This window comes from Orcinus orca, chromosome 6 (assembly GCF_937001465.1).
Source record: "Orcinus orca chromosome 6, mOrcOrc1.1, whole genome shotgun sequence".
NCBI lineage: Eukaryota > Metazoa > Chordata > Mammalia > Artiodactyla > Delphinidae > Orcinus > Orcinus orca.
Genome location: NC_064564.1, coordinates 118,841,589 through 118,857,615, shown reverse-complemented (window position 1 = coordinate 118,857,615; position 16,027 = coordinate 118,841,589). Strand labels below are relative to the sequence as shown.

General features: G+C 60.8%; 1 protein-coding gene across 3 annotated transcripts in view; it reads left to right on the top strand.

Annotated features, from left to right (window-relative positions):
- ADAMTS13 (ADAM metallopeptidase with thrombospondin type 1 motif 13) overlaps nt 1–16,027 on the top strand; it is a 32,090-nt gene that overhangs the window by 10,670 nt on the left and 5,393 nt on the right. For 2 of the 3 annotated variants that reach the window (XM_033415314.2, XM_033415317.2), the window contains exons 10-25: nt 617–721; nt 1,701–1,852; nt 1,960–2,023; nt 4,419–4,545; nt 5,045–5,193; nt 5,545–5,665; nt 6,157–6,237; nt 7,210–7,391; nt 9,619–9,754; nt 9,836–9,965; nt 10,345–10,527; nt 11,407–11,587; nt 12,220–12,340; nt 13,244–13,373; nt 13,489–13,668; nt 14,500–14,682. In XM_033415314.2, coding sequence (XP_033271205.2) covers nt 617–721; nt 1,701–1,852; nt 1,960–2,023; nt 4,419–4,545; nt 5,045–5,193; nt 5,545–5,665; nt 6,157–6,237; nt 7,210–7,391; nt 9,619–9,754; nt 9,836–9,965; nt 10,345–10,527; nt 11,407–11,587; nt 12,220–12,340; nt 13,244–13,373; nt 13,489–13,668; nt 14,500–14,682 — 2,225 coding nt within the window. The remainder of the gene's footprint in view (nt 1–616; nt 722–1,700; nt 1,853–1,959; nt 2,024–4,418; nt 4,546–5,044; nt 5,194–5,544; nt 5,666–6,156; nt 6,238–7,209; nt 7,392–9,618; nt 9,755–9,835; nt 9,966–10,344; nt 10,528–11,406; nt 11,588–12,219; nt 12,341–13,243; nt 13,374–13,488; nt 13,669–14,499; nt 14,683–16,027) is intronic. The other variant, XM_033415316.2, reaches the window with a different exon arrangement.

Genomic DNA, 16,027 nt, shown 5'->3' with positions numbered 1-16,027 from the left:
TGACGAGGCCCCACAAATTAGGTAGAGCGGGTCCTGATAGGGCCCCCGAGCCCGTGGACCTTGATCCTACCTAGGCAGTTACCGAGGGCTTCCCACCCGATGGGAGCTGGAGGGCTTCCCAGAGGAAGTGACGTCTGAGCTGAACCGTACAGCCGGGGTGGGAGCTGGCAGTGGGAGGGGAGCTGAAGGGGGGCAGGCACCCCAAAGGCAGACCCCCTTCCCAGGACCACACAGGACTTGCAGGCACTTTCGCCTTGGTGAGCCCCTTCCCCCTCGTAAAACATTAGGAATTATATCTTAGTGTTTTCGTGAAATATAGAATTTTACGTGTGTCGTTATAAATACAGTGTTAATGTTATATATTAGCATATTCTCTCTGATCTAAAAGATCATCTTTTTCCTCCTGGTTTTAAAAGAGATGAAAACATTTTTGTGGGCCCTGGGCACTGTCCCTGTTCCTGGTGGAGGAGTCCTCCGCGGCTGTCCTCTCCACCCACCACTGCCCAGGGAGCTGGCTGTGTCACCGTGTGCTGTGGTCTGGGAGGGGCAGTGATGGCTGGACACTGACCCCCAGGCCCTGGTGGCCCCTCGGCTGGCCATCTGTCTCCCCTCTTAGGACATGTGCCAGGCTCTCTCCTGCCACACAGACCCCCTGGACCAAAGCAGCTGTAGCCGCCTCCTTATTCCTGTCCTGGATGGGACAGAGTGTGGCGTGGGGAAGGTCAGAGCGGGGACTGGAGGAGCGTGTGAGCGTGTGTGTGTGTGTGCGCGCTCTCACACGCTCACGCAGACCTGCGGCCTGCAGCCCTCACCCTGGGGTGGGAGACAGGAGGACCTCAGGAAGCAGGGGCTTAGGGCCCTGGAGCTGTTCTGGGTCCCGGTCAGGACAGGTGGGCAGCAGGATGCCTGCGCGCACGCAGCGCTCGCCTTGCCCTCTGCAGGCGGTTCATACCAGCTAACGGCGAAGGCTTGCGCCTGACTCTGCCGGGGCGGGAGGGGCATCTGGCCTGCCCCGTCAACCTCCTCGCTGTTCCAGAGAGAGCGGGCGCTTGAGGGACGGCCACCCTGGGCCCGGTGTGGCGGCCTGGAGACAGGGATTGGGTTGTCGCCCGCCACCCAGAGGAGGCAAAGTTTTCCTGTGGCTGCGTGACCACCCCCCGCCCCCTGCCGGCCTGCAGCGGCCACCTGACGTCCTGCTCCCGGCCCAGTGCCCCTGCCCTCCCTTCTGCTGTGCATGGCCAGCCCTTCCTCCAGTCCCTGTCCTGCGGGAGGGGCTCTGCCCTCTTCTATTTAGCACTGGCTCCAAAGCCAGATGGGGGTCCAGTGCGTGTGTGTGCGTGTGTTTGTGGGGGGTGTACCTGCAGGTGTGGGGTGCCCTGGGTGTGGGGTCCTGTGGGTGTGGGGTGCCCTGGGTGTGGGGTCCTGTGGGTGTGGGGTGCCCTGGGTGTGGGGTCCTGTGGGTGTGGGGTGCCCTGGGTGTGGGGTCCTGTGGGTGTGGGGTGCCCTGGGTGTGGGGTCCTGTGGGTGTGGGATGCTCTGGGTGTGGGCATCTGTGGGTGTGGGATGCCCTGGGTGTGGGGTCCTGTGGGTGTGGGGTGCCCTGGGTGTGGGGTCCTGTGGGTGTGGGATGCCCTGGGCGTGGGCACCTGTGGGTGTGGGATGCCCTGGGTGTAGAACGTGGTTCCGTCCTTCTCTTGCAGTGGTGCTCCAAGGGGCACTGCCGCTCCCTGGCGGAGCTGGCCCCCGTGGGGGCGGTGCACGGGCACTGGTCTAGCTGGGGTCCGGCCAGTCCTTGCTCCCGCTCCTGCGGAGGAGGTGTGGTCACCAGGAGACGGCAGTGCAACAACCCCAGGTGCCGCGTGGAGGGCTCTGTCTGCGGGTCAGGGGGTGGCTGCTCCGCGTTCCCTGGGGGGGCTGGGGGTCACCCTCCTCTCACCCGTGTCTCGTGGGCATTTTCAGACCTGCGTTTGGGGGGCGTGCGTGCGTAGGTGCTGACCTCCAGGCCGAGATGTGCGACAGCCAGGTAGGCCTCTTCCCGGGCAGGGTAGGGGGGCCGTTGGCAGCACTGGGTCCGGAGGAGCCCACGGGCCAGGGCGGCTGTCATTTGTGGTCCACATACGGCGTTTTGAGAGTGAAGGTGGTGCTATTAATAGCTGCCCTGGGACCACCGTGCCTTCACCGGGAGGGTCCCACCCCTGAAAGCAGCCGCCCTGAAGAGTCCCCCTCCCTCCCTGGATGCCACTGCCCTGCAGGGCTGCCCGTTTCTGCGCTGAGAACGACCCTCCTCTCCGGCAGCCAAGTCCACTACCGCGAGAGCACGGGCGATTCTTTCAGTTATAAGTTCAGGTGAATTTCACCTAGCATAAAATCAGCCATCTGAAGTTGTGTAGCTCAGTAGCACGTAGTGCGTTCACAGCATCATGCAACCACCACCTCCACCGAGTTCCAAACCGTTTCCGTCACCCCAGAGTAGAACCCCAAGCCCATCAAGCAGCCGCTCCCGTGCCGCCTCTCCCAGCCCCCGCCAACCAGCAGCCTACTTTCTATCTCTCTGGATTTACCTACACTGGACACTTCATATAAGTGGAATCATACGATATGTGACTTTTTGCGGCTGGCTTCTCTCACTCACCGTGGTGTTTTCAAGGTTCAGCCATGTACCGTAACTTCACTTCTTTTTTCTTTTTTTTTTTTTACGGTTTATTCTTCTTTTTTATTTATTTTTTATAAATTTATTTATTTATTTTTGGTTGCGTTGGGTCTTTGTTGCTGTGCGTGGGCTTTCTCTAGTTGTGGTGAGCAGGGGCTACTCTTCGCTGTGGTGCGCGGGCTTCTCATTGTGGTGGCTTCTCTTGTTGCAGAGCACGGGCTCTAGGTGCGCGGGCTTCAGTAGTTGTGGCTCGTGGGCTCTAGAGCACAGACTCAGTACTCGTAGCTCACGGGCTTAGTTGCTCCGCGGCATATGGGATCTTCCCGGACCAGGTCTCGAACCCGTGTCCCCTGCATTGGCAGGCAGACTGTCAACCACTGCACCACCAGGGAAGTCCCTATTCTTTTCTTCTTATGTTTTCTTATTTTTTTGTTGGGGTATGGTTGCTTTACAATGTTGTGTTAGTTTCTGCCGTACAACACAGCGAATCAACTATACGTATACATATATCCTCTCCCTCTAGGACCTCCCTCCCATCCAGAACTTCACTCCTTTTTATGGCTGAATAGTATTCCACTGGATGGATGGACCACATTTCGCTCATCTGTTCATCCATTGTCCATTTGTCCGTACATTGGGGCTGTTTCCGTCTTTGGTTGTTGGGAATAGTCCCGCTAATGAATATGTGCGTACGTGGACTTTTTTTTTTTTTGCGGTACGTGGGCCTCACTGCTGTGGCCTCTCCCGTTGCAGAGCACAGGCTCCGGACGCGCAGGCTCAGCGGCCATGGCTCCCGGGCCCAGCCGCTCCGCGGCACGTGGGATCTTCCCGGACCGGGGCACGAACCTGTGTCCCCTGCATCGGCAGGCGGACTCAACCACTGCGCCCCCAGGGAAGCCCCGTGGATTTTTTGAGCGCCAGCTTTTCACTCTTTCGGGTGTACACCTCAAAGTGGAATTGCCACATCCCATGGGGATTCTACGTTTAAGTCCTTGAGGAACCTCTGAGCCATTCCCCACAGCAGCTAAACCATTTGGCCTCCCCACCAGCAAAGTGCGAGGGGTCCAATTTCTCCACACCCTCTCCAGCACTTACCTGTGTTTCCCACACGGCCATCAGAGTGGGTGTGAAGGCGTGGAGTGATTCCTCTGGCCTTGACTCAAGATCTGCACGTGTTGAGACCCTCCCTCCCTCCCCCCCCCCCGCCCCCGCCTTCTCCAGGCAGACTCCGAGGCCTCCCCAGACCAGGAGAAAGGAGTCCTTGCCTGGGGTGGGGGAGGGCCAGGCCTGCAAGGAGGGCAGCCGTGGTCCCCGCACCTGCTCGGCAGGGCCACTCGGATTCTTTTCCTCTGACTCCAGTGCAAAAAAGGCCAGGACGCCCGCCCGCGGAGGTTCTTGTGCGGAAGCCCTTTGCTCTTGACTCCTGTGACTTTTCCAATTACCTGCCTCTGGAGGTGCAGACATAGCGAATACACAAACTCAGCCCCGTTTTCTGAAGTTGGGGCCTCCCCCCCGCAGTGCTGTTTGCCCGGCTTTCCTCTGCGTTGCTGGGTGGTAGGCCCCCATCAGTGGAGGAAGGCTCGACATCCCCACTTTACAGAGCAGGGAACTGAGGTGCAGCCAGGAGCTGGGCTCCAGCCCACGTCTTGGCCCTCGCACTGCCGGGGGCCTTGCTCTCTCCCGGGGCGAGGGTTCCCTGCCTGAGCCCCCTGCTCCGCGCCCCCTGCCCCGGCCCCTCCCGTGCCCGTCCTCTGCTTCCTTCCACCAGGCCTGCGAGAAGACCCAGCTGGAGTTCATGTCGGAGCAGTGTGCGCAGACCAACGGGGAGCCCCTGCGCCTCTCCCCGGGCAGCACCTCCTTCTACCGCTGGGGCACGGCCGAGCAGTACAGTCGAGGTGGGTCCCAGGGGGTGCCGGGGCGAGCCAGGCCTGAGACCCCGGGGCAGGGAGAGTCGTTGGGGGAGACCCACCATCACTCTGATGCTGTTGAGAGCAGGCTTCGGCCCTGCATCAGACATGTCACGCCTCCCACCCTGGCCAGCAGGTCAGGCCACGACTTCTCATCTCTGAGTCTCGGTTTCCCCATCTGCAAAATGGAGGTAAGAGGCGTAGCTTGCTGCCAGCATTGCTGGCAGGAGTCAGTGCGATGACACGGGAAGCACGGAGCGTGCTCCCTGGCTCGTAATTCAGTAACATTTATTACATCGCCATGTGATTACTGCCTCAGGAGGCAGGACAGGTGGGAAATAGAAACCTGGCCCCAAATGCAGAGAGTGAAGCGGGATGGCGCTCGGGGGTCGGTGAGGGCCCACCTGGATCGTGTTTCACAGGGTCACTGCCCTCCCTGCTCCCTGCCACCCTCCCATCCGGGTTTCTTGTCCTTCTGCTTTCCCAGGGGACGCTCTGTGTAGATATCTGTGCCGGGCCATTGGCGAGAGCTTCATTGTGAGGCGTGGGGACAGTTTCCTGGATGGGACACGGTGTGTGCCAAGCAGCCCTCAGGAGGATGGGACCCTGAGCCTGTGCGTGTCAGGCAGCTGCAAGGTAGGCGTGCTCAGGCAGTGGAGGTGCCCTTCCATCCACTGTGGCCCCGAGGCCTCTCGCATCAGAAACCAAGATGCTAAGGGGCCTTCGAGGGGTCAGGTCTGGGGGGTGCTGCCCCCGTGAAGCTGCAGTAGAGTCTGCACTGGGTGATGCTGGGATACAGGGCCGAGCTTGGGGTCAAGAGCCTTGCTGTGACCTTGGACAAGTCATTTCAGCTTGCCTCCTGCACAGATGTCAGAAGCTGCAGAAATGCCCCATTTGGTTGTGTGAACCTCAGAGCTGTGGGTGTCAGTGGGCCAGCACCGTCCCATGACGTCACCCGGGTCTCACCTGCCACTCTCCTTTGCTCAGACGTTTGGCTGTGACGGCAGGATGGCCTCCGGGCAGGTGCGAGATGTGTGCCAGGTGTGTGGCGGGGACAACAGCACGTGCCGTCCTCAGAACGGCTCTTTCACGGCCGGGAGAGCCAGAGGTAGGGGCCTCCCTGGGGGTGAAGGGCCGGTTTTCCCCCAGCCTCCAAGAAACCCCACAGCCCAGAGCCTGGGTGCCGGCTGCCTAGGTGGCGGGGCCTGCACTCTGGCTCAGCCCTGGGCCCTCTTAGCGGCCTCAGCCTCGCGTTCCTCTCTGCCAGCCTCCCCATGAGGCTCAGGTTTTGGTGATGAGGCCACTGCTGGGGCTGCGGCACATCAGTAACGGTTGCTCCGTGTACCTGTGGTGCAGAAAAAATACAGACGTTGGGAAATCTGTGGTGGGCTGTCCTCTCCTCTCCTGCTCAAGGACTCTTAGCAGGAGGGACCTTCTGCTCGGAAAATCCTTGACTTTGATCCATTTATAGAACAGGTCAGGTCTTTTGCAAAGTCAGTCGAGGAGTTGAGTCCCACCTCCCTCTGGCGCTGAAATCTGCTCCCTTTGACTGTGACCTAAGTGACCTGAGACCACCCCTCCCCCCCCGCTTCCTCCTAGAGTATGTCACATTCCTGACCGTTACCCCCAACCTGACCAGCATATACGTCATCAACCACAGGCCTCTCTTCACGCACCTGGGTGAGTTGGCCAGAGGACGCCCACGGGAGTTAACCAGACCGTGAAGGTCGAGGGCGCAGCCCCAACGTGCCGTCACTTCTGATGCCACCTGCAAGTTCGGGTGCTCCCCAAGCTGCCGTCTGTTGGATGACTCGCTGGGAGGACTCCCAGAACTCTGAGAGCTGTTACGCTCACCGTTATGGCTTATTACAGGGGAAGGATACAAAATAAAACCAGCCAAAGGAAGAGATGCTAGGGCAGCGTCAGGGAGGGCTCCGTGTCCAGCTCAAAAGTGACCACACGCACGGTGTACCGCCTACTCTGGGAGCTCTCCTGAGCTCAGGGTCCAGGTGCTATGGGGCTCCGTTATGTAGACACGATTGGGGGATGGATTGATCGCCCCCTGGACGATCTCAGTCTTCAGGTTGGCGGAGGCTTGGTGACTCGAGGCCACCACCCTAAGTCATGTGTTTGGTCTTTCTGGTGTGGCCAGCTCCCACCCTAAACAAAGACGGTCTGGGTCAGGTGAGACACAGGGCGCAGGTCAGACCTGGCTCTGGGCAAGGCTGACCTCTTTACTTAACGCCGCTGTGGGGCTTTATTTCCAGGGGGCGCCCTGGCCTGACCTTGGAATCTGGGGTGGGGTGCTTGCCCTGGGGTCCTTGAGCCCCCGTAGAGTGGGGTGTGAGTGCACTTGGTGAGGGAGCAGGTCCACGGCACTCACCAGGTTCCAGGAAGAGGCACAGAGTCACCGCGTGGGGAGCCTCCCGTGGTCAGACACCCTGTTCAGAGCGTGGGATACCAGGAGGACCTGCTCCCCGGGAAGGCTGGGGATCCTGGGGCGGGAGTGGCAGGTGCGGCCGTGGAAGTCATGCCCCGTTGGCCCAATTGTCACCTTTCCTTAAACAGGACCTGTCTGTGAGGGGCGCGGTGCTGGCTCCCACGGTGGGAGGTGGGGGTTCTCTGTGGTGCTGATGGCCCCTCCCCCAACAGCAGTGAGGATCCGTGGGCGCTACGTCGTGGCCGGAAATGCGAGCATCTCTCCCAGCACCACCTACCCCTCCCTCCTGGAGGACAGCCGCATCCAGTACAAAGTGACCCTGACTGAGGACCGGCTGCCCCGCCTGGAGGAGATCCGCATCCAGGGCCCCACCCAGGACGACATGGAGATCCAGGTGACCGGGGGCCTCCCCCTGGCGTCCGCTGGTCCGTCAGCTCAGACGCACACCTCTTCATTCTCTCGGCGGCCGCCGGGGGGCCTGGGGTCCCCGTGCTCAGAGCCCACGGGAGTTCTGGCGTGCTGGGAGTGGGTCAGAGGGAGAGCCCTGTGCAGGGGTCGGGGGCTTCCCGGGACAGGGGCTGGGCTGCCGAGGTCTGAGATGAGCTGACGCTGCAGGCCGAGCAGGGAGGGGAGTGTGTTGAGCGAGCAGTGCGTGCCCAGGAGGGGTGCTTTGGAGGGAGGGAGGAAGGGGACCCTCCAGGCGAGGAGGCTGGAGGGCCAGGCAGACCTGGAGGGGCCTTGCTGGCCGTGTGAGGAGTTCAGGCTTCCTCCTGGGGGCCTGGGGAGCTGCTGGGGGTCTGTGTAGGGCGGAGTTGGGGTCGGGCTACGTCAGACCCGGACGAAGGAGGGTGGGGGGCACGAGACCGTGGGGGAGGCTGGTTGGGCCAGTGCCCAGATTAGAGACCCGCTGTGCGGGCACCTAATGCAAGAGGAGCAGAGGCAGCCCGAGAGCTGGAGGCAGGGCGACCCAGGGGCCAAGAGCCCAGGCTAGGGACTCAGCCCAGAGTTCAGATCCTGGCTCTGCAGAAACTTGGACAAAAGACTTAATTTTCTGAGCCTCAGTTTCCCCGTCTGCAAAATGAGACTGAGCCGACCTACGTGACGTGAAGATGCGTTTGCTTTTTCTTCAAAACGACGCACAGCAAGCGCTTGGCAGACTGTCTGGTGCCCCACACGTGCACACGGAAGGTGGCCAGCCTGCATAAGTGCGTGCGGACTCGCCTCTCCAAGTGCCCAAGGCCCCATCCTAGCAGCGGGCATGAGACACCCAGAAGTTCCGGGACAAAGGGGCGGGCACTGTGAGGGCCAGAACTGGAGCCTGAATATCCCCCTCCCGCGCTTCGCTCTCCTCTGGCGGGGATGCTGGGTTCCCCAGATCTTCATCTGCAGAGTGGGGGCCAGGTGGCAGTCCCGCCTCCTGGGGTCGTGGGCGGGCAGCGTGGGCGGCAGGCCCTGGCCCAGGGGCAGCTCTGGGTGCATGTGGGTTCTCGCTGTTTCTTTGGGAGCCCCGGCTGTGCGTGGATGTGTCCCGCACGCTGCAACCTCGTCTGCAAGCGGCGCCTCGTGTGCTTTGCTGAGGAAGGTGCTGGAGGGTGGACGGGAAGTAGTGGACGTTGAAATAGCCCTTGACAGCCTTTGTGGGGGAGTCCACGTCTCGACGGCCCCTCACTTTGGTCTAGCAGCCCCACCCTCTGCTCCCACGGCTGGGGAGGCAGCAGGGGCTCCCCCAGAAGTCCAGGCCAGGCCAGAGCGAGCCCCACCAGTGAACAGTTAACCACTTCCCCACCTCCCCACGTGGCCCAGTTCACCCACCTCCCCGCCCCTGGGAACGCTGTTCCAAGGGCTGGGTGTCAAGCAGCTCTGTTGTCATCCTTTGCAGTGAGGATAAAAAATACAGATTCCGGGGCCCCTCTCAGAGACACTCAACCAGGACCTGCTGGGGGGTGTGTGTGTGCCAAGAACCCGCATTTTAGCAGAGGACTGTGATGGGTGGGCAGATGTGGTGTTGTGGGAGTAGATGCTGGAACCTTGGGGGCGTCCTCCTGGCCTCTGCCCACCAGACTGGCCCCTCACAGGACCCAGTGACCCTCCTGAAGTACGGACAGACCCAGGCTCCCTGCTGGACACTCTTCCTTAACTCTCTGTGTCCTCAGGCTCGAGGCCAAGCTGCCAGACAGCTACAGGGCCCCTGATCCAGCCCCTTCCTGCCCACCTCTGGGTCTCATCTCCTGCTGCAGAAGCCCGAGCTGTGCTGGTCTCACACCAGGCTGGGGCTGGGCTCCCCTCTGCTGGAACACCCCTTCACCCGCCTCCACGCCTCCCCGCACCCTGGTCAACCTCAGCACCTTCTTCGTGCTCCCATAATCCCCTGTGCGAACCTCTATCCCCGCACCTACCACCAGCCCACCCTCCCCCACCCCACTGTGAGCCTGGGGCAGCGTCCTGGTCACCGGGCCGTCCTCGAAGCGTGGCGTGGGGTCAGTGTCGGTGATGGCTTGCCGAGGGAAAGAGTATAGAGATGGAGGAATGAAATATCGAAGGCTTCCCGGAGGAGGTGGCCGTGACAGGGGCCCTCAGACAGCCCGCTGGACTGGCCCCGGCTCTCCGTGTGTCTCGTGCAGGTTTACAGGCGCTACGGTGAGGAGTATGGCAGCCTCGCCCGCCCAGACATCACCTTCACCTACTTCCAGCCCAAGCGTCGGCCGGCCTGGGCGTGGGCTCCCGTGCGGGGGGCCTGCTCGGTGAGCTGTGGGGCAGGTGAGGCCCGGGGCAGGGCTCGCCTGAAAGCCTGGTTTGCTCCCCGCACGGAGGTGGTCTAGCCCCCCTCTCTCCCCGCAGGGCTGCGCTGGGTGACCCACAGCTGTCGGGACCAGGCAGCGAACGAGTGGGTGGAGGCTGCCCGGTGCGCAGGGAGCCGGCAGCCGGCGGCGTGGTCCGAGTCATGTACCTCCGTACCCTGTCCCCCGTCGTGAGTGTGCCTGGGGCTCAGGCGCTCACCGCTCCAGGGGGGTGACCGCCCCGCCTGGGAGGCTGAGGGAGGGGCCCACCCCCTGGCAGGAGCACAGGGCTAGGGACGGAGCCGTCCCTGTTGGGGGCAGGGCTGGGGCAGCCGCCCACAGGCACTTTTAGACAGTGGTCCCCAGGCTCAGGTGCAGCTTGGGGACACCTGGAGAGGTGGAGGGCTGGGCTGCCTGTACCTGCGCGGTGTCCAGGTACCTGAAGGGACAGTGGGCCCAAGCCAGGCCTGGGAAGTGACTCGCCTAGACAGACCTGCCAGCCTCCCGCCCCCGCCCCTGAGCCAGCCTGGGGACCCGGCCAGGGGCCCGATGCTCTGTTCCTCTCCTCAGCTGGGCGGCCGGAGACTTCGGCCCATGCAGTGCCTCCTGCGGAGGGGGCCTGCGGGAGCGGGTGGTGCGCTGCGTGGAGGCCCAGGGCGGCCTCCTGAGGACGGTGCCCTACTCCTGGTGCAGAGCGCTGGCCCAGCAGCCAGCGGCCGTGGAGACCTGCAATCCCCAGCCCTGCCCCCGGAGGTGAGCACGGATCCAGGCAGGTCCAGGCAGAGTCTCCCTGGCAGGGTTTATCCCTGAGCTGAGCCCTGCCCCTTCTGAGTGTCCCCTTTTCCTGAGGCCTCTGGCCAAGTCCCACCACCCTGGGTGAGTGCCGACCTTGGAATCACCTCCTACCCAGAAGGCCCTGGACTGGCCATTTCCGCCTCTGAACTTCCAAGTCTCTGCTCGTGGAGGGCTGCGAGGATCAAGCAAAACCACGGATGTAAAGCAATACATGTCACTTTGTCACTGCTATTGTCATTTCCACAGTGTCCCAGCTGATAGAGGCGTATCATTCTGATTTGCCGCTAACTGCCTGGGTGGCCCGGGCAAGTCCCCTCCCTCTCCGGGCCCCAGTTTTGTCCAGTGGGGAGGGAGGTGGCCTAGGTCACTGGTGGTCCACACGTGGCTCTGGGCGTCTTCCCCCACACGCCCCGCATCCGTGGCAGACGTAGCAGTCACCACTCTTTCCTCCTGGGGGCCAATCGTGCCTCAGAATCCTTCTCAACACAACACTCCAAGCAGCCGCCACCTCTCAAGGCTGCCACGGGAGATGCATTTGCTGTCCCTGAACTGGTGATCGACTGCATCTGGCCCCTGTTTCCCAGCACCTGCTAGGTTGTCTGGTTGGAGGCCCACCTTTGCCTCTGGAAGGCGGGAGGGTCAGGGCCGGTGTCATTGCACCCTGGGTGCCGAGTGGAGGGTCAGCAGCCGTTCATCCAGGCTTCAGGGAAAGGCCCCTGGCTTCTGCCTTTCGGCGGGGATCCCCCTTTGGGCTCTTGGGTATGGGGGAGCAGGTTCCCTACCTCTCCGCCCCAGGAGCAGAGGCAGGGCCTAATGGCTGTCTTGTGCCGTCCTCAGGGAGATGCCGGATGCGTGCTCGTCGGCCTGTGGAACAGATCCGGCCGTGCAGAACACGACGTGTGTGCAGGGGGCAGATGGCATGGGGGCGCCAGCAACTGCTGGGCCCTGCTCCGCAGACGAGAAGCCGCCTGCCCTTGAGCCCTGTATCGAGGTGTCATGTCCTCCGGGCTGGGGCCATGTGAGTATCCTGGGCACTGGAGAATGGAGAGCACTGGTTACCACTGGCCTCCTGCTGGTGCTAGAAGACTGCCCTGTGTAGGGCTGCTGTCCTCGGGAGGCCCTGGGCAGAGGACAACCCTAGAGACAGATCTCAGAGCTGCTGGGCAGGCCCCTTCCCGCTGGCAAGCAGGCTGAGCAATGCAGACCCTGATGGAATGCTGTCAGTTGTCTGCTGCGCAGAGAGACGCTGCCACGCTCCTGCCTGCGTCCATGGGCTCAGGCTGGGTGATGTTACTTTCGGACAAGGGTGCCGGCCGATCCTATCCCCGTGCCCCGCCCCCGGCTGGTGGGGACGGCAGGGTCAAGCGTGCCTGCAACTCTGGCTCCAGAGCCCCAGCGCGGTTGTGCCCCACACTGACCACTGATGCTGACGCAGAGGCCAAGGTGGGGCGTGTGGTGAGGGCATCCCCTGGAGGCCAGGAAGCAGGCTTCCCGGGAAAGGAGCAGCGGGGAGGCGAGGCCTTTGGGGTGCTGGTAACCACTTCTGTTCTCTCCTGAAGAGATTGGGGTAGGTGGGAGTGGAGGGCCAGGTGCCCAGAGGTGTGGAGATGGGAGGCCCAGACCCACCACCTTGCTGCTTGCCCTCTGCAGTCAGATGCCCCGTCTCCAGGGGAGAATGCTGCATCCCCAGCGGGCAGTGCCAGGCCAGAGGCTCATGCCACACACGTGTGGACTCCCTTGGCGGGACCGTGCTCCGTCTCCTGTGGTCAAGGTGAGGACCCCAACGCCCCTGAGGGTCAGCTAATTCTAAAAAAAGCATTTGAGGTGGCTTACAAAAAAATCCAGCTACACAAGAACATGACATTATAAGGAAGGAGATCGGGGCCAAGTACGGACAGCCACACGAATGTGCTCACTGACTGGCTGGAAGGTAGGAAGTGATGATAAAACCTGGCCGTATTGGCACCCAAGAGCGTATTCTTAAGGTCTAAGATGGCCCCAAACTTAGCTCTGAGCTTCCTGGAGGCCAACCCAGAGAAACAAAATTAATTTTAAGATACACACTGTTTTAAACTAAAACCCTGGGAACTCCCTGGCGGTCCAGGGGTTAGGACTCAGCACTTTCACTGCCATGGCCCGGATTCAATCCCTGGTCAGGGAACTAAAATCCCACAAGCTGTGTGGCATAAGTAAATAAGTAAATAAATAAATAAGCAAACTAAACCCCTAATCACTTGCTCAGGTAAACTCCAGCATGTTTAGAATTGAGGCCAGAGATTTCTTTTGAGGATACTTTTGCAGAGAGATGCAAGGACACGGTCCTAATAACATGTTGGTGATAAACACAGTAACAGATTTTCATATAGCAACTGTTATAATGCCCCTCAAGTTATAAGAGCAGTTACCACTTTTGAGCACCCACTATGCACCAGGCACTGTATAGCTCCCCTTGAAAAATCTTTATGAATAGTCCTCCAAGTCAGGCACCGTTAGATGAAAAACCTGAGGCTCAGAGAGGTTAAGTCACTTGTCCAAGGTCACACAGCTGCTAAGTGGCAGAGCCGAGACTCAGCTCCACGTGGGCCTCGTCTGCTAGAGCTCTTCAGAGTGGGGCACCCATGGTCCATGCTGAGCCCCCCTCTTGGGGCGCGGGGTCCCTCCTTCCTCCCAGCAGGCCTGATGGAGCTGCGTTTCGTGTGCATGGACTCTGCCCTCGGGACACCCGTCCGGGAAGAGCTGTGTGACCTGGCAAGCAAGCCTGGGGGCCGGCGGGAGGTCTGCCAGGCTGCCCCGTGCCCGGCTTGGTGGGTCCGGGGGAGGGAGACCGTGCGGAGGGGCAGCAGTCTGGGGCCCCCAGGGAGGAAGGAGTCTTACCCTGGCTGTGGCTTCCTACGGAGCACTGGCCTTTCCTTCCTACAGGTGGGAGACCCGAGCCTTGGCGCCGTGCCCCGTGACCTGTGGAGGGGGGCAGGTGCCACTGGCTGTCCGCTGTGTGAGGATGGACCAAGGCCGCTTTGTCTCCCTGCCTCATTCCAAGTGCTGGCCGATGCCCCGGCCCAGGCCCCTCGAGGACTGCAGCCCGGAGCCCTGCCCTGCCAGGTGGGCCCCTTCCCAAGGAGACAGGTGGTCCTAGGCGGGCATTCTTGGAGGTGGCATCATCACCTCCCGTTAAGCTCGTGAGCCTTGGCGTCCTCACCTGCACGAGCGGTTGTATTGGTGCCCGGAAGACTGTAGGGCTTTTAAAGTGTGTGACGTGCATTGCACAGGATCTGGGACGCTGAGGGCGCAGGTGGTTGATGGGTCATTTTTTCATCACTTGCTCTTTACTGAGCACCTACTAAGTACGTCCAAGTGCTGTTCTGGCACAAGGGGACACAGCAGTGAACAAGACAGACAGGCATCCCTGCCCTCCTGGAGTAGACGCTGGGGGCAAGGGAGAGACAGATGAGAAATAAGATTGATGGGGGAGACGTACAGTTCACGCTGGATGGTGTTGGCGCGACGTGGCAAACACAGTGGGAAAGAAGGTTGGGAGTGCCGGCAGGGGCGGGGTTCAGGTGACGATGGAGCCAGGACTCCCACTGGAGACAGACATCTCGGCAGGGCCCCTTGGGTGCCCTGCCCCTCCCCCCACTGCTTTTTGGACACGTCCACCCTCAACTTCCCCTTCTTTTTAAAAAAAAAAAATTTATTTATTTTTGGCTGTGTTGGGTCTTCATGGCTGCGTGCGGGCTTTCTCCAGCTACGACCTCAGCTTCTCCTTCTGTAAAATGGGGGCTTCTGAACATTCTCTGTCCACTGCGCTGAGCCTCTCAGTGGAGACGTAAAAGTGACCCCCGGAGAGAGAACCTTTCCAGGCCCTTTCCAGTCTGGGGAAGTGAGGGGAAGCCCCCCACTCCTCGGGGTCCCCCCGACTCTGGTTTGCCCCAGGTGGCGGTACCAGCTGGCGGCCTGCAGCGTGACCTGTGGGGGAGGAGTCGCACAGAGGATCCTGTACTGCGCCCGGGCCCACGGGGAGGACAAGGCCGAGGAGATCCTGCCGGACACCCAGTGCCAGGGGCTGCCTCGCCCGGAGCAGCAGGAGGCCTGCAGCCCAGAGCCCTGCCCGCCCAGGTCAGCAGCCCCAGGGTGTGCAGTAGGCAGCCTGAACTCCTGGCCTGTGCCGACGCCGGGCCAGGCCCGTGGGGGTTAAAGGGCAGCTCGGTGGCACAGGAAACAGGACCACCGGGCAGGCTGCACTCGGTGTCAGAGAAGACACTCCAGCAAACTCAGGCAGTGCTGTTGGTTCTAATGGGGGTGACGGGGTGGGGAGGGCAGGGGCACTTCCCAGTGGAAGAGGCGGCATCTGAGTGGAGCCTGAGGGTGGTCCAGCTGGGGCACAGCACCGCCAAAGCCTCGGGGACAGACAGCTCACACCAGTAGGGTCCGGGGACAGGCTGGAGCCCGAGAGGGAAGGGCAGATATTCACCTGCCTTGTTCACAGTTCTCCCGTGGTTTCTTCTTTGTAATTTTGCATTTTAAATAATGCCGTGCTCTTCTGTATCCTACAGAAGCATCCAGAAAAGAATGTAACAGTCACCCCTGTCCCACGACCAGATTTAATAGATGCTAGCATATCTCCGTGTTTCCTTCATATGTCTCCTTGGTTTTAAAGAAATACACCACTACAGATAAGACTTTATTTACCTTAAAACCTTTAACTCATCTGTGATTTACCTGGGGTCAGTCACGAAGTCGGGGAGCAAACTCTACTTTTCCAAATCACTGACCAGCAACAGCATTTGCTGCGTCCCCCCAGGTGCCCCCTTTATCGCATCTTAAATTCTCGTGTGGGTTGGGTCTGTGTCGAGGCTCCTACCAGGCTCTGTTGTTTTACTTCCCCCACCTATTCCCACCCCCAAGTCAAACTGTTTCCATCGCTGTAGCTCTGTTATGCATTTACCATCCACACCCGTGTCGCTTGATTTCCCTGTCTATGCTTAAATGTACACCCCGTTTATTTTCCCACATCATATTGGAAAAGGTCTGGGATTTTTTTTAATGGGAGTTTCACACGCACAGGAGCTCTGGTTACCCCGGAACGTCACTGTGGCCACCCTGGCCTCCTTGATGTTCCGGAACATTCCAGGCAGTGCTTCTGATTCAGGGCATTTGCACCTCCTTTCCCTCTGCCTGAATGTGTCTGCTCTGGACATCCCTTCCCAGGCTCCGCTCAGGGTGCCGTAACAGAGAGGCGGGGGGTCCTTCCTGGGACTTGGTTTTTTTTTGGCTGTGCCCCACAGCATGTGAGATCTTAGTTCCCCAACCAGGGCTCGAACCCGTATCCCCTACACTGGAAGTGTGCGGTCTTAACCACTGGACTGCCAGGGAAGTCCCCCCTGTGACATTCTAATTGTCACAACTGGGGGTGGGGAGTGCTGCCACTGGCATCTACTGGGTGGAGGCCAGGGGTACTGCT